The 15,896-nt window shown below is 50.0% G+C and overlaps 7 protein-coding genes across 7 annotated transcripts; 6 read left to right on the top strand and 1 right to left on the bottom strand.

The window, feature by feature from the left end:
• Window positions 1-48: 48 nt before the first annotated feature.
• Window positions 49-2,340, top strand: BU24DRAFT_478618 (uncharacterized protein; the record flags this gene model as incomplete). Its single annotated transcript, XM_033533042.1, has 2 exons — window positions 49-235; window positions 515-2,340. 2 exons carry the CDS (start codon window positions 49-51, stop codon window positions 2,338-2,340), a joined length of 2,013 nt encoding a protein of 670 aa, XP_033385858.1.
• Window positions 2,341-3,679: 1,339 nt separating this feature from the next.
• On the top strand, window positions 3,680-4,387 carry BU24DRAFT_449176 (uncharacterized protein; the record flags this gene model as incomplete). The annotated part of the gene is made up of 2 exons (XM_033530927.1): window positions 3,680-3,807; window positions 3,979-4,387. 2 exons carry the CDS (start codon window positions 3,680-3,682, stop codon window positions 4,307-4,309), a joined length of 459 nt encoding a protein of 152 aa, XP_033385859.1. The 3' UTR covers window positions 4,310-4,387.
• A 67-nt stretch (window positions 4,388-4,454) lies between these two features.
• Window positions 4,455-6,035, top strand: BU24DRAFT_460556 (uncharacterized protein; the record flags this gene model as incomplete). Its single annotated transcript, XM_033531829.1, has 1 exon — window positions 4,455-6,035. The coding sequence occupies one exon, from the start codon at window positions 4,455-4,457 to the stop codon at window positions 6,033-6,035; it is 1,581 nt and encodes a 526-aa protein (XP_033385860.1).
• Window positions 6,036-6,875: 840 nt separating this feature from the next.
• On the top strand, window positions 6,876-8,763 carry BU24DRAFT_420550 (glycoside hydrolase family 16 protein). The gene is made up of 3 exons (XM_033527502.1): window positions 6,876-7,854; window positions 7,913-8,061; window positions 8,117-8,763. Exons 1-3 carry the CDS (start codon window positions 7,183-7,185, stop codon window positions 8,400-8,402), a joined length of 1,107 nt encoding a protein of 368 aa, XP_033385861.1. The 5' UTR covers window positions 6,876-7,182; the 3' UTR covers window positions 8,403-8,763.
• Window positions 8,764-8,948: 185 nt separating this feature from the next.
• On the top strand, window positions 8,949-10,306 carry BU24DRAFT_152057 (uncharacterized protein). The gene is made up of 2 exons (XM_033521276.1): window positions 8,949-9,579; window positions 9,639-10,306. The coding sequence occupies exons 1-2, from the start codon at window positions 9,267-9,269 to the stop codon at window positions 10,148-10,150; spliced, it is 825 nt and encodes a 274-aa protein (XP_033385862.1). The 5' UTR covers window positions 8,949-9,266; the 3' UTR covers window positions 10,151-10,306.
• A 2,390-nt stretch (window positions 10,307-12,696) lies between these two features.
• Window positions 12,697-13,572, top strand: BU24DRAFT_420552 (uncharacterized protein). The gene has a single exon (XM_033527503.1). The coding sequence runs from the start codon at window positions 12,714-12,716 to the stop codon at window positions 13,242-13,244; it is 531 nt and encodes a 176-aa protein (XP_033385863.1). The 5' UTR covers window positions 12,697-12,713; the 3' UTR covers window positions 13,245-13,572.
• A 312-nt stretch (window positions 13,573-13,884) lies between these two features.
• BU24DRAFT_367445 (uncharacterized protein) lies at window positions 13,885-15,891 on the bottom strand. Its single transcript, XM_033524346.1, has 4 exons — window positions 15,539-15,891; window positions 15,351-15,478; window positions 14,511-15,296; window positions 13,885-14,451 (listed from the first exon to the last, which is right to left on the bottom strand). The coding sequence occupies exons 1-4, from the start codon at window positions 15,657-15,659 to the stop codon at window positions 14,233-14,235; spliced, it is 1,254 nt and encodes a 417-aa protein (XP_033385864.1). The 5' UTR covers window positions 15,660-15,891; the 3' UTR covers window positions 13,885-14,232.
• Window positions 15,892-15,896: the final 5 nt, after the last annotated feature.

The following is a 15,896-nucleotide window of genomic DNA, read 5'->3' on the forward strand; positions in this document are numbered from 1 at the left end:
CCACGCTGCAAAGTTGATTCACGGAGAGCCCGTCAACTCATATCCAAAATGCCTCTCAAATTATCGCCACGCCACATACGAGAGCAATCCTTCCATGTCACCTATTCCGATAGGGAAGTCTCTCAGTTGGCCCAAGAAATCTATGACCAAACCGTCGCAGACGTACACTTTTCCCTCTTCAGCTTCTGGGTGTGCGAATCCACCCAGCATTATGACAAAGCCAAGCAACACATTCGTGAGTTGGCGCTCGATCAGGTAGGATAATTCGGGAATCGAAACCATACCCATAAGCTCGCTCACAGATTTATTCTCACTTTAGGGATACGAGATGAGTCGTATCGGAAATATCTACCTGCGGCATCTGCTGGCAGACACATTCAAACTTAGGCCAAGGCAAGTATCTAATGATGTAATTGTCTGCCACTTCCCCCATGCCTTCCTAATCACCATCCTAAACGGCCTCTGGCTTCTTAATTGACACGACGTAGCGCGCCCTACTTCACCTCTAACGCAGCACCTCATGGAGTCCTTCAGACTCATAACTTACGCCCTGCCGGTTCACGTATACAGGGCTCTTCATGGCAGCAACGTTCAGTATCACAACCTTCTACTCTTCGTGTTGAATTCCCGGCATGGAGCCGGGTTGGCCCTATCACTGGTCCTCCCCCAAATACACCGGATCGCCCAGCGCCGTTGAAAATCAGGTCACGCGGCGAGAGTACAGTCAAAAATGCGGTCAATCAAACGCCTAAGACAGCGCTCGCCCGCTCCGTCTCCTCGCCTGTGCAGACAGAACCCACGACCCAGACCAGAAAGCCGCCTTCGCCAATACTTGAGCCAATTCTCGAAGTGACATCAAGTTTGGCAGCAACGTCCTTGGCTACAAACGACAGTGAAAACATTAGCGAATCTGAATATTCGCAGGACGACGGATTCTCAGCCACGTACGAGAGCAACGAACGGCTCTCTATCACATGCGAAGATTCCCCACACCGCTGGACCGGACAGCTCTTGACTACGCAAGATCGCACAAGTGAAGGTTTCCTACAAGACAACAACGAACAGCTCTATACCACGCAAGATTATACGAACGAACATATCCTACACCGTTGCAACGAACAACTCTCCACCACACGAGATCACCCGAACGAAGGTGAGCACACCCCGCGCCACTGCAACGAACAGAGCTCTATCACGCAAGATCATACAAATATAAGTGAAACTTCCTTACACCGCTGGAACGAAAAGCTCTCTATCACGCAAGATCACTCGAGTGGAAGTGAAGCTTCCCCACCCCGCTGCAACGAAACTCTTGAAACAGAGCTTAGGAGGTTGGAAGAGAGATCAAATCACTCCGAGGCCGACACCGAGGCCGCCTCAGTTCCAGACTCCGAACGCACAGCAGACACGATCAGCCTATTCGGACGAAGCACGCTCGACAACATTACCTCGACAGAGAATCCACTTGACGCAAGTCACCATTCGACTTCCTCCAGCCAAGATACTACGACCTTTGGACGCCGTGTCCCAGCTCTCAACAGCTCTTCACAAACCGCTACCCGACGACCATCTCAATCCCAGTTCGCGCACTCCCGCTCCCAGCTCTTCAACTTCACAGTCTCAACACGGGACCTCCGCAACCCATCCACCCACCACCAGCGCTATATCCAACAGAGCCCTCCTTCCTTCTCCCGCAATACCCACGCAGGAGCCACAGACCGCTGCCTCCCACTCCGAAGATACGAGACCCCGTCATCAAACGCGATCTCTAGCAGCAGCTTCGACCTCCTCTCCCGCAGTGCCAGCGCCCTCCCCCGCCCAACCATCCAAGCCCGCCGCAAAGCCAGCTTCCTCCAGAAGTCCAAGCCTCTTCACCAGCAACCCGACAGAGGACAGACAGAACTCTTAATGCGCGCTGGCCCCAGCTTTCTCAATTTCTCCGCCACACCGACACGCCCGCTAGCATCTCGGATCTTCTCTCCAATGCAATCGAATCGAGCTCAGGCTGGCACGGCGGCGTCCGATGCAGCAGCCAACAACAGCCAGGTAGCGAGGCTGGAGTCCATGTTCCGCAGCACGATGCGCATGTACGTCGAGTCGCTGCTTAAGCGTACCCGGGCTCGCGGCGCGCAGCTTGAGGAGGTCGATCGTGTGACGCTTAGTGCTGAGGATGCTGCTTGGTACGACGCGAATGGCGAGTTTCTGCAGATTGTGTTTGGGAGGAAGTTTGTGCGCCTTGAGGGTGAAGATAAGGCGACTTTTGAGGATATCGCCACGCAGTTGAGGGGAGAGTCGTCTAGTCAGTGGGTTCGCGACTTGTTTGCCCAATCTGGGCTGTGAGGTTGGCCGTGAATTAGCCAACTGATAATGCAGATCTACTGAAGGTAGAAACATAGCCGGTGGAAGGGATCGATGAAGAGCTTATTAATAGGTTTTTTTTCGGCGTCCACTGATTCCCAAGGGTACTCCCGAAACTTGCGTACTGTAGAGTGACGCATCGAGGAGTACGCGTCGGGATGCTGTACGATATTACAATGCTCATGGGCATTAACTTCAGCCAATCCAATTCATCTTTGATAGATCTACTTCTTTGTGCATTCGTGTCAATTCCGAATTTAAACGCAACTATTACGCTGTGAATCCTAATTTAAAATTCTTCTTCAAAAGTGTATCAGGATACTGACTGTTTTAATCTTACTCATTCTTCATTAATACCAACTTCTAAAACTTCTAAAAAAAATAAAACCACCCAACAAAACCTCTTCCAGAAGGTTATCATAGCATGATTGATATGGTTTCACTGAGAATCAGAATAAAATATATAAAAACCAGAAACCACGTGCCTTACGTTGCATAGCACTGCAGTCGTAGCTCCTGTGACAGTCCGTCAACAAAGCGAAAAACCCTACGAGCTATATTCACACTAGTTCTTTTGATTGGTATCATCTACCATTTCTATATGACACAAGCAATCAATTCTAGCAGGTAGATTTCTTCAACTACAGCAAATAATGGGAGTTCATTCAATGCCATTGACTTTCTCTTCTTGGTTGAGGACATCGGGACACAAGGCGGTACGCGTGGCACTTGTGTAGAAGATAGACTCTGGTTCACAAGTACGAATGTTTCATTCATGTTCAGGTAGAACTATACATTGAATGCATGCGTCAAGAGGTTAAATAAGGGGTAGTGATTTCATATTCCATCTTTGAATTAGAAGTTCAGATTTGTTGGATCGTTGAATTGTTGTATCTACCACTTCACAGAACGTCACGATACTGGCTACTGAATACAAGAAGCCACATGACAGTTTCATATCAACGTAATGGACATTGGCGGAGGATATACAGTTGCTAATATAAATCGTCCAGTCGTCATTGTGTGAAGGTTCTGTTCTGTCTATCAATCGTAATGATGGTGTTTTTTTTTTTTGAGTTTTCCACGCAAGACGAGCGCGAGGGTGATGCAGAACAGCACGTTCTTTCAGCGAGAAGGCTCGTCTCAGCTCACCTTGTTTATATTCGTATTCTAGTGTCGTCGAGAATTGCAGATAGCACGCTTGGTGTACAGCCAGTCTAAGTCTACATACGTATCGATGACCACCTTCGGGACTTTCGCCCCCATATCTAGGATCGAGAGCAAAACATGACACAGGGGACACTTTATTATGTAAATCAAAATGGGTGATATGCCTCCGGAGCGCGCAAGGGCGTGGCTGTGGCATTCCAACCTACATCCCCATAAGGCAAAATGTCCTCGATGTTTCCACGAGGATCTGGATACATCGCAAGTATTCGAATTTTTCGAGTGAGGGGAATAGGTGAATCATTCGAACGAACACAGGCAGGCATGGATGATTTTGTTACATCGATAACGACGAGGTCGCAGGCGTGGCGTCGCATGCTGGACTGCGATTCGCGCGGAGAACTGAGACATGTAAGACACGGGCAATATAACGACAACTGCCGGGACGCACAGAACATTGGTTCGCGGTCGGGACCTCGCCTCCGAGAGGGAGCACATGCCAGACCAGAGAGTTTATTATGAGACACTTGGGACGACGATGGCTTTCTTGAGAGTGCGTGGAAAGAGGGAGGAGGTAGCGAGAGGTGTGAATGTGGAGGAGAGTGCGAGAATGCTGTGCCCCTTGCGTGCTCCAGTGTCTCGCCATGTGGTTGGCGATGATGCGCGAGCAAGACACACTGTGTGTCCTTGCACGCACGCCCATGAAGGACCATCCATCGACCTCGTGCAAGGAGAAAATGCTTCGGGTTGGTATTTCAGTCACACCAAAGAGACTTCGCACTAGGTTCAGATGTAATACAATTCCCGCACTCCCCTCCCTCACTAAAGAGAAACCCCATACCTCCCGACTCACGTTGATGCCATTCTCCCTTCTTCCACTCAAGTGAGGACAAAACCCTGCTCCCTTACTTTCCATGTCTGCTCTCATAATGTCTCGATGTCAACTCAGTCTCCCCATTCTAGAGGAAGTCCGCATCCTCGTCGACGAAATGCACCAGATACGAGCCTATGTGGAAACAACAAGTACGCGCATTCAATATCTCGAAGAATTTCTCGAGCCATGTGCGTCAGATCAAATATCAAGTATCAAACGAGGATTGAGAGATGTACATCGAGGTCTCGAGCGCTTGAGTAAGAGTTTCCGGTCACGAGGCGTGGATGAGATCACGAAAGAGGTATGGCAGAGCTACAGAAGATTGAGAGCCATGGAAGAGAAAGTCAGACAGGATCGGAAGAGATTGACAATCCATGAGATGGATGAATATAGCGATGGGGCCATAAGCGAAGGGAAATCCATCGAAGTGATTGATAGTACCCAGTCGCCGCTCGGTCTGGTCGGGCCTCTCTATTGGAACAACGACGAGGTCAACGAGAAGTTTGAGTTCATCGACCAATTATCATCACAGCAGTACAGGCCAATCGAGAGCGACGCACCAAGTTGTATAGTAGCCAAGGCATTACCAGTGATTCGAGGGCAGGGGCCTGTCTTGTTGGAACATTATACACCTCGTAGACGACAACATGAACGTGGAACCAACGAGCATGACGAGGACAGTCTGAGCGGGAGAGGTATAAAAGGTCAAGACGATGAAAGCATGGGAGAGCCCATCCCTATCACCAAGGCGAGCCCGCCTGCAGTTCAACCGCCAGATACAGCATCAGAAGGACTTGTAGATGGCCCGGTCAATGTGACTGTGGTTGAATTGAAGAAAGGGGAAAAGCTCATTGCAGAAGAGTGTGGATCGTCCATGGTGATGCCTTCGAAAGCAGCGAAGATAACCAATGGAGTGTTCATTCCAAACGGCGCGGGGCGTTCGGCCGACACAATGATCAGTGTTGATGTTATGATTGAGGACCGCCAGCCTGAAATACCGTCGAAAAGTTCGAGAGAGGTCCGCTATAGCATTATCGAGGAAGAGGGTATGGAGGGCGTCGAGCTCTTCGACCCGCATCATAGGCGGCAGGGAAGCGCAAGCGGACAGGAAGTCACGTCCATGATCATGACCGGAAGGAAAGACAAAAATCTATTCCTACCGAATCTGCTATACATCAAAATACACGAAGTCCGTGTTTTGAAAAAGTGGCTGGCCAACCAGAAGTATCTGCACAAGGCGGCAAACATAACGCGCATGGAGAAAATGTTACATCTCCTGACACTCCTGCAGATGGGCTGCCGCTTCGAGTCTGTCGCAGTGTTCTTCTCGCGCACACCCAAGGAGGTCCAAGAATCCTGTTTAGAGGTCTTTGAAGGCCTACTCGAGATGCACAGCGAGACGATGCTTCCAGGGCCGGACTGTGCTCGTCGCTTCGCATACGAGCACTGCTGGAATATCACCAAGAAGTACGAATACTATGGGGGGAAAGAATACTTTACATGGAGCTACATCGAGGTACTCAACGTGTTAGTAACGCTCAATATCTTCATCGGCCGATATCGACAGTATGGAGAATTGAGGCTAATAGGGAGCATACTGCCCTGGGGTGATTGGGTGCGACTAACTGGGGAGTGAACTGGACTGAAAACTCCGATCAGAAGCTGGACTTTGCGGAACAAGACCGCCACAAATGAAAACAAGTAGTGGCGCACGCCATTGCGAAAGCGGATAATACTGCGGCAGAACGCGAACTGCTCTTAGGTTATACGGACTGTAATCCCCGCAACCAGAGACAGTCTGGACAGCGTGCTTATAACCTCCCAAGATCAAACAAAGTTTGGAAGAAGTGTTCAAGCGATCGATTCAGGGTTATCGCCTGAAAGACAGCCTCAAAATCTGAGGAGCGATGACGCACTAGAGATCTTTGATTTTCGGTGATTGTCTCTGGGGTTTGGTTTTGTTCGCGAAAGGAAAAAGGGCGACGGAGATGGCCAAATCTCACTAGGAGCCGAAACAGGAAGGCCTCGGATAGGCCCTGTTTCAGGTCAGAAGCTTGTTCGTATCGCCTGCGCCTATCGCAAGCCGGAGCCGTGTACCTGCATATTGTCAGGCTACGGTTGTGTCAAGCTTGATGGACGGCATTGAGGAGGGGCTTACCTACGTGAGGGCTTCACGCAGTAGTGATGATTACACAAGGTGAGAAGGAGTAGAACTTGTGATACGTACACAAGGGAGAACGGGGCATAGAGAGGTTCGATTGGGGAGAGATGAGAGTTCTCTAATTATGAAGATGAAGATGAAGATGGAAGGAGGATGGATCGTCGTGTTTGTTCTCTCTGGGGGGTTAGACAGAGCAGTGATTGACCAATAGAAATGGAGGATACACAAACGACACCCTACCAAGATCAACAAACCCACATGCCACAACCTCCTGAATCATTTAAATCGTAAATAACGACTTGCCACTGTAGGTAACATTAATCGACCAGAATTATTAGTGGACGGGAGTTGTGTATTCACTTATTGTAGCATAGACTTAAGGTTATTCCTAATTCACAATCCTAAAACGCAGCCTTACCCTGCAGGTTTTCCACCCCCGTCCTTTCCTTCTCCTCCTTATCTTTCCTTTCACTCCTCTTTCTCTCCACGAAAGTCCACTCTTTTTGACATCAGTCTTCCAAACAATCCTTTTGCGATCGTCAACAAGTGCGTCTGGTCTACGCGCGTCCACACTCTTTCTAGTCTACCTATAATACACACTCCTTCACAGCAAACCGTAACCATGCGTTCTTTCATTATCGCGGCCGCCGCGGCCGCCTCCGCCTTCCTCCCTACTACCGTGCTGGCGCAGACTTTCACCAAATGCAATGCCCTCAATGAGACAGGATGCCCCAACATGCCGGCTCTCGGCGGCAATGCCACCTTCAACTTCAACGATACCTTGTACAACAAGATCTGGACTAAGCAGAACCAAGGAAAGGTCGACTGGAGCGAGAAGGGAGCAAGATTCACTATCGAGCGCCGCGGCGACTCGCCCATGATCCAATCCAAGTTCTACATGCTCTTCGGCCGTCTGGAGGTCGTCATGAAGGCCGCTCCCGGCCAGGGAATCGTTTCCAGTGCCATTCTTCAATCCGAGGTTCTTGACGAGATCGACTGGGAGTTCCTTGGATCGAACAACACCCACGTACTGACCAACTACTTTGGCAAGGGCAACACCACCGACTACACTCGCGGCAAGGACTACAAGATGGCACCTCCGCAGGAGGAATTCCACAACTACACCATTGATTGGACTAAGGAGCGCATTCAGTGGTGGGTTGACGGCAACATGTTGCGCGAACTTAAGCCCGAAGAGGCCCTCAATGGATTCAACTACCCCCAAACCCCAATGAACATTCGTCTGGGAGCCTGGAGCGGTGGTGATGTCGAGAACAACCACATCGAGACAGTGGTATGTAGCACATCTTACATTTTAATCTCGGACAGCCCGGGCTAACAAATAGTTCTAGAAATGGGCTGGTGGTGAGACCGACTTTAGCAAGGCTCCTTTCACCATGACTGTGCAGACCGTTTACGCCCACGATTACACTACCGCAAAGGAGTACTCTTGGGAAAACATGGACGCCAGTGGCAGCTGGGAGAAGGTCAAGGTCATTGAGTACGTATTTCCTGCACTTGTGCGCTATCAGTACACAGAATTAACAGAGCACCAGGGGTAAATCCGAACTCCTCCAAGAGTACCAGAAGCCCTCTGGCGTTCGCAACCGCTGGGCAGCTCTCTCCAAGGGTGCCCAGATCGCCATCATTGCCTCCATCATTGGTTTCGTCGTGATTGTCGCCGCCATTGTCCTATTCTACTTCATCAAGCAACGTCGCGCAGGTGCACGCGAGTACAAGGCCCATTTGGCCGAGGCAGACAAGGAGGCGGCCGAGAACCTCCAGTACAAGCAGTACCAGCAACAAACCCCAGGCGGCAAGTTCGGCTACAACAGGTTGTAAGGGGTTTGACTTCAGCATGGAAGGTGTTTCCATGTACGAGGTCGACCGATGAGGGAAGAGATGACCGGGCGTCCATGTTTCAGAGCCTCCGCTAAGCGCCTTGCTCGACTTTTTAAGCATAACGATCCTGACCATCCTTCGGGAGCAATAAGATGTGGAGGTTAATAGTCGACAGATTGTGGGGGACCTTCCGCACTGGGGACAGCCTGCTGCTTCAACTGATGCCATGATTTTCAATATACCCGCTCGAGAGCGGCAATACCCTGTGTTTAGTGTTTTTAATCGCGACTGGCTTGAAGCCAGTCGCTGTATATGGACATGATTTCCTTTTCGTTATCAGATTCTTTTTCAATCATCTCAAGTAAACCTCGCGTGCAACATTCGCTCAGTCTGTCGTGTTCGTGCCCATCAGCTACGGAGAAGTCGCAAGATGGGGCGATAGCCATGCGCCGCCATTCCATCGTTACCTTCGTTAAACCATTGAATAGTGAGTTCCTATCTGTTCTCGCCTGGATTGCTCTAGACATAAACTGAGTGTAAGGTGACTGATGCCTCGTGATCGCTGGATCGTCTTCGCGCCTTGGCAGTCAGAACAGTCAGACGTCACTCGACGATCACGCATCTCCGCCAGACCCATCACAACATGTGAGATCACAGAACATTCTCCACGACTCGTGATATATCCCCATAAGAGCGTCTGGAAATCCACACCTAGAATGCAAACCCCGCTGAATCGCTTACTCACCCAGATCTACTTTCCATACCTCCCACCTTAAACCCCACACTACTCGGAAGCTTTGAGCTCCCTCTACAACCTTGTTCATATACTCACCAAAGAGGGCTTAACACAGTCCCAGGCCAACAATGGCGGATAATATTACTTCAAATGGCGAAGGAATTCTTACACCACCAGCATCTTCCGTCACAACATCCCACCACCCCTCGCCATTACCTCAACCGCGCCGACATCCTCTCAAGCCTGGTGGTAACAAAGAAGGAGAAGTGATCGGCTACCTCGACCGCGGCCTCAATGATGTACAGAAACGCGTCGACAACAGAACCAAAGAATGGAACCAGAGTTCCGGACGTAGCTCGGACCTACGCGGATACAGTAGTTTCACAGGCGTCGAGAAGGATCTCGAAGGTCTGATAGATGTTGTTTGGGTTACGGGATCACGTATGTTCTTGATTCTCCACACTCTTACAATTCCAAATATGCTGACAATTGAACGCAAGCGAAACTCCAATTCACATATCTCCTCAATATCACCGGCCTCATCTCAGACACCCTTCCGCTCTTCCCCTCCGCACCGCACGCTACCTTTCGCCTGCTCGAGAAACTTGACGCGGCTTTCTCTTCTCTCCTGCTAGGTCATGACCCCGAAACAAATGAACCCTTGCCTGGATTCGACAAGGGCTTTGCGGTGTCGACGACGGATAAAGTCCGCCTGAAGGGTGTTGTGGAAAGGACGAGACTTATAGTCGCGAGGAAGATTGGGCGACATACTGGTGAACCAGGAGACGAAGATACACCGGTGGATACTGAAGATGAAGATATGACCGATGCAGACGAGGGGCTGGTGAAGTTTGAGGGATTCGATACGAACGATGAAGATGAGGACGAGTGGGAAGAGACACACGTTGGTAGCGTTTTTGAAAAGACGATTGCTGAATTGGGCGATGTCCTTGGCGGACCCCCAATTGGAATTATCACGGAAGATTGGAGTGATCAAAAGATGTGTGGTTAAGGGAAGTTTGCTTTTAATTGAAAATATACAGAGTGTGTTGGCCGTTGTTCGATACAACCTCCATCCTACGTTACGATAACTTTGACAACCGCACATACGAAAGCTTCCTTCAATACTTGTCATCCTTGTGATCAAACATGTATTCGTAGATTTCTCAACTCTCTCCTTGCCGTTCCTTTTGATTCTCTGGCTAATCCGGATCGTGCATCCTAACTAGCGCGGCGAGAAGCCGCACACTCAAGAGCGGAATGACTTGCAAGAGTTCAACGTGTATCTCAGAGAAGTGAAGGCGAAGAGGAGACATCATCATACTAAGCAATCTGGGGGGCCAATTGGCTCACGATACCACGAGTTTGACGCGTGCAATTTACGGTTCGCGCGCCTTCCTCATGGAAACATCCGCGATGCTTGCTCGACGTCAGATGCCGCCATCCCACAAACTCCTTTATAAACATCAAATTTACCTATCTCTATCCTACCTTACCTATTTCCTACCGGCGCCATGTTGCTACGTATTCTTTAAACACTCGCAGCTCATCACACTAATACGACTATTCGATTATAGGCCTGCTACGACGGAGACTCGCCGCCGTTGTTATTCTCACCAACTATGCCGAAATACAACGCCGTGGGGATCAATCTTCGCCTGAGCACATGCTCTCTCGCAGAATCCATCACTCCGGATGGCGAACTGCGCTCACGAAAGAAGGACGCCGCCGTCAACAGTGAGATCGTAGAAAAGCGTCTGCAGGAGAGCACCTTCCTTGACGAGGAAAACGTGCCTTTCCCCGGAGATGCGTTCAATTTCGGCCTCAACTTCATCAAAAACGTACCTTTTATGCAGGTTGAGACTGGTCTGCCGCCCTCCGATTCCAGTGACTCCGATGTCCCCGCGAAGGCGCTTGTCCTCCATGTTATCCTTTCCGAGGCTACGTTCCTGCCCTCTTTCGATACCGGAAAGCCGCAGCATCTCATGATCGATGTTTTCTTCAATGGAGATCTTGCTTCTAGCGTGCTCATCCATATTCGAGAGATCGTCTATGGCGTCAAGTCTTTCGATCTCATTTTTGCCGGCACACGGAACAGCTTCCTCACTGAACGACCATGGATTATCCTACCCTCCGATACTGGCCACGGCGGAACCGACGAGTCTATAGACCCATTAGATTTTGTGGGTGCGCATGAGCGTTGGAAGCTAATTTCTCGGGCTCTTCTGGAGGAAGCAGATGGTCGTGGACATAGAGGGAACGAAAGACCACCGAGCGGAGCATACCTAGAGAGTCTGGCAACAATGGAAATGCCGCAGCGTGTAGAAAGCATGCAGAAGAAGGGCGGGAAGACTTTTGGAGTCGTGGACGTTATAGTCACTGCCGGTAGTGGAAAGAAGACAATGGCAGATTATCTCAAAGGGCCGACACGAATGGTCGACGATCGATACAAGAAGAAGAAAAAGAGCAAGTGCGTGGAGACGAATGCAACAGCTGACCAAAACCCAGGAAAATTACACAATGAAGAGGAGCATGGTCTCAATGATCAGAACGGACTGCCGTATGTTCAAGCACCTATGGAGACTCTGGATTCCAATCATGCGCTCACATCAGAGTCGCTGCCGCCGCCACTGTCTTTGCCGGCACCATGGAGGATTCTACCATCCTCCCCAGCGTTCATCAATCCCAAAGCTCTGACCATAGACCCTTCCTGCGATTTATCACACGATGGAGCCCATATCACCCCTCATCGTGCCCCTTTGTATAACGGACTTCCGACCCCATTCTCCATGGCCAATTCAGCTCCGCACAACAGTATAAATGCTCTACCATTTCCACCTTTCCTTGGGTGGCATAATGCAGCTGTAAATAGCGGTAAAAGCAATGGTCTGCCACTACTACCGCCGCTATCACGGCCGTTGGGGTTCCCTTACATTGGCCCAATGCCGCCGTTACAAGGTCCACCACCCGCCATTGGACTCTTCTCACTTCCTCCGCTCCCAAAGCCCACTGATCCTGGACTCATTGATCCAGAATTGCCGCGTTCGAGTTTTCTGCTCTCGCATCTTCGCATCACAGGAAAGCGCGGACGCTCCTTGGTGGATTATCATTGGCCTGTTCCTCAGAGAGTGGCTATCCGTCATCAAAAGCGTGCGCGGCGATCCTCGAGTCCGAGTAAAACATCGAAGAGAAATCGTCGCTCATCTCCTGGTTTGGACGATTACGATGGTCTTTCACACTATCACAAGAATACTTTGACGAAGAAAATCGGTCGTCATGATAAGGATATTGCGTCGGCCTTGCTAGAGTTGGCTGATCCGTCCCGCGACAATGATCCATCCACGCAATTTCCCGTGCTACCTCCAAACCGAGGACGCCAGGATGAGAAACCTTCAATGTTTGCTTTGGATGGTCCTGCTTCAGACAACGATGTGTACGGAGAGCATCGTGGGTCAGGCGCTCGCGGTGTGCCTATTACTATGAGGGCCGTCAAGGCTAGCCTCGACGCCCCTGATCAGGGACCGACATCCAGGTCTGTCGGTCGTCTTCGGGATCGAGCGTCGGACCACTTCATTATGACAGATCCGGAGCAACTCCTACGTCGCCCAGGTAAAGCAAGACGACCCAAGCCCAGCCACGAGGCGGTTTTGGCAGGTGCTACTTTCACCAACCCCAAAGACGCATCTTCCAACGACGTTGCGGATGTCTATGATATCGGAACTGGAGTCATACCGAGCGTAGAAGACACGCTTGAGCGCCACCTGCCAGTGAAAGCCCCTCAACCTGAGAACAAGGGGACAACACCAGACCGCATATTGGTTGCTCCCAAGATGTCTGATGATCAATCACAAGAAAAGGTTCCTCCTCAACAATACTGGCCTCCTCCATTGGTGTCTCCAGAATCAACACATGACAGCCACGCGCGCGGTGGTGGAGCACCAACCGAGGTTGAACACAACGACTCTTCTAACGACAACTGCGTCATCCGCTTCGCGGAACACGATGATTCTCCCGCTGGGCAGATGCGGCAGGTCAAGAGCGAGCGACAGGGCATCTTCAAGGAAGACATGGTCGTCATGGGATGCAGGTTCTTCGTACGCGGATGAAACACACAACATCACGATCTAACGCCTACGTGGCGAAACATCAAGCACCGAGATGGAGGTGAATGTGGCGGAGATGTAAGATATTATGTATGATTTGCGTCGACTTTATTGGAGAATCGAAAAGGGGGGAACATGGAATATGCACAACTGAGAACAACATCAATTAACTTTATCGAATGTATGAATAGTATCAGTGAAAAGCGGGCGGTCTTTCAAGAAGACATCATATCTGCAGGAGACACAAGTCGAAGGACAAAAGAAAATCGAGGCAGGTGGTGGTGTGTCGGAATGTAAGACATATCTTCAGGTAGCCACCAACAGATCCAACACCAAAACCCTTCAACTATCTACCTCGTGTCATGAGAGTGTCTGAATCACAGTCTGAAGATAAGAAAGTGAAAAGTAAAACTCACACGTCCAATTAATTAGGTATAAACTTCTTCATTGCACCCATGATTCACACCCCTCCCAGTTGAGATAGACACAAAGCGCTGGAATGTGAGTGAGCATCCGTGACGCGGCGCCGAGTATCCGCAAGGGAGCTGATTGATATTCATTCCAATAAATCTTGATTCCAAACGAAGGTTTTCTGGAAGTCCAGACACGGGGGGGAGAGTGGGAGTCATTTATCAATATCGACCTTTGTTGGATTTGATAGCTTGCTTAGTGGATATAATTTATATCTATATAATTATCTCATTGGACTATCCGAAAAGGAGGAGGGGTTATAGGCATAATCATAGGAGAGATAAAAGAAAGAGTTGGACGCGCGCCCGTCCGAGTAACGCCCGCTTACTCCGTACCGTAGTCGGGTTGAACAATAGTTAAGAGGAGATGCCGAGGGGTGGTAATCGTGAGAAAACAACAAACGAACGCCATGTTTCCGAAATGCGTGTAAGATTCTCTACGTCACTCCTTCTCTCACTCCTACTTCGGAGTGGCTATGATGATAAGGTGTGGACGAGAGGGGAAGGGGGTAGGTAAGATTTCATAGGTACACTTTCTTGGCGTCTCTGGAATGGGATTCGTTGGGACAGTAGGGGCACTTGAATCTCGTGCCTTTGCTGATCTTCTCGAGGGATTCTTGCGCAATGACGTGGCCGCACGGCATCATCATAGGGGGATTCTCGTCGGTGGATTGTTCCTTTGAAACAGGACAAACGAAGATGGAGTGAAAGTGATAGGATGGTGGGAGGGGTATTTCGACCTACTTCGATGTTAGTATCGATGAAATGGAAGAGAGTGCGTGTATAAGGTGAATCTTACAGGAAGCTCATTCTGAGTTGTCCATTCCGTTCGTTTTTCTTTCATGATGTTTTGTAGTTTGAGAAGCGTTGGTAGGGCTATCGCACCAGCAGTTGTCGCGATATATAGTGGAGAATCCGATGATAGACCCAGCAAAGAGCAAAATTCCTTGGTGAATGAGGAGGCAACCTCTTCCCACGCAGAATCATTGTAAAAGTGCCGTCGATATGGCGAATCGGCTATGTTGGGTGCGAAGGCCATGGCTCCCATCATTGATTGTACTTCCCTCGCATATCGTTTTTGAAAGGGGCCGAACTCGCTTCTTGCATATGCCCAAGCCCGAAGCGGTCCATCTGTGGGATTATCTGAAGTAGGGAATCCCTCCATGTCTTGACCGACGAACAAGCAGATGAACTGTAACCGACAGAGTTCAAATTCTAGGTTGCTACCTCTAGCCTCGAGCACCTCTGTTCGTGTTCTTGCCCATTCGATCGCGGGCGACAGGTTTCGGTTCGTCCGCAGCTCGTGTAAGATATTATACATCTCGGCAAACTGTTCTTGCAGCTTTGTCGAGTTGAATGTTCCATTAGCTATATCCTTTTCCCATGATTCGGAGAGATATGGATTGGGCGTTCCCGCGGTGGGTTCAGGGTGCGGTGGATGCTGCCTGGCTTCCTCGATGAAAGTGGCTGCCACGTTGAATTGGCCTTCGCGGAGGAGATGCATGGCTATTGCGCGGTTGATGAGAGAAGGGTGTGAAGACAGGGCATCGTTCTCGGCGGTTGGGAGGGGTTTGTCCTTGAATTTCTACGCAATGTTAGCAAATCCTCAACCGCAAGAGGTGGAGAGGGTGTGAATTACCTTGTCCAGGGCTTTGCCATACTTGTTCAAGGCTTTGTTTGCTGGCCCAAGATTTTCATGAGCCTTCTTCATGACATCTTTGAAGGGGGATTGCAGTTTTGCGAGTGTCATAGGTGCTAGCTGAGGGTCTGATGTTCACATGATTAGCTATGGAGGGAGTTACATTCCAACGCGATAAGGCTACAGACCTCTGGAAATCTTGGCCCTGGCAGCAACAAGCATGTCAATCGCTCTCTGAACATCGTCGATGGTATTGGCAAGATTTGCATTGCTCTCGAGGAGCTCTACTTGCTCCTTGAGGTCGTCCATGGCAGGCTGGTGGCGCACCGTGGGGAGCTCCGCAGTACACAGGTTCGCTATGATCGGGACGTGGGAATGTTGCTGGTTATTGGGTACGAAGGTTTCCTTGTGCAATAATAGGCGCTTTTGTTCATGCAGGTCGTGGCCATCGCAGTGAGGGCATGCGTATGTGTTGTATTGAAGAGCTGTGGAGCTGGTCAGTCATGATGAATGGCCGTGCTAGACAAGTAGGTAGTCGGGTAGGTT

The sequence above is a fragment of the Aaosphaeria arxii genome, assembly GCF_010015735.1.
Source record: "Aaosphaeria arxii CBS 175.79 unplaced genomic scaffold BU24scaffold_3, whole genome shotgun sequence".
Taxonomy (NCBI): Eukaryota; Fungi; Ascomycota; class Dothideomycetes; order Pleosporales; genus Aaosphaeria; species Aaosphaeria arxii.

Bases quoted from the DNA above. Each gene is read 5' to 3' on its own strand.
- BU24DRAFT_420550 (XM_033527502.1), top strand. From the start codon at position 7,183: ATGCGTTCTTTCATTATCGCGGCCGCCGCGGCCGCCTCCGCCTTCCTC. The intron at 7,855-7,912 runs GTATGTAGCACA...AAATAGTTCTAG, and splicing joins ACAACCACATCGAGACAGTG to AAATGGGCTGGTGGTGAGAC. The intron at 8,062-8,116 runs GTACGTATTTCC...ACAGAGCACCAG, and splicing joins GAGAAGGTCAAGGTCATTGA to GGGTAAATCCGAACTCCTCC.
- BU24DRAFT_152057 (XM_033521276.1), top strand. From the start codon at position 9,267: ATGGCGGATAATATTACTTCAAATGGCGAAGGAATTCTTACACCACCA. The intron at 9,580-9,638 runs GTATGTTCTTGA...ATTGAACGCAAG, and splicing joins TGTTTGGGTTACGGGATCAC to CGAAACTCCAATTCACATAT.
- BU24DRAFT_420552 (XM_033527503.1), top strand. From the start codon at position 12,714: ATGACAGATCCGGAGCAACTCCTACGTCGCCCAGGTAAAGCAAGACGA.
- BU24DRAFT_367445 (XM_033524346.1), bottom strand. From the start codon at position 15,659: ATGGACGACCTCAAGGAGCAAGTAGAGCTCCTCGAGAGCAATGCAAAT. The intron at 15,297-15,350 runs GTAATTCACACC...AACATTGCGTAG, and splicing joins ATGGCAAAGCCCTGGACAAG to AAATTCAAGGACAAACCCCT. The intron at 14,452-14,510 runs GTAAGATTCACC...ACATCGAAGTAG, and splicing joins CAACTCAGAATGAGCTTCCT to GTCGAAATACCCCTCCCACC.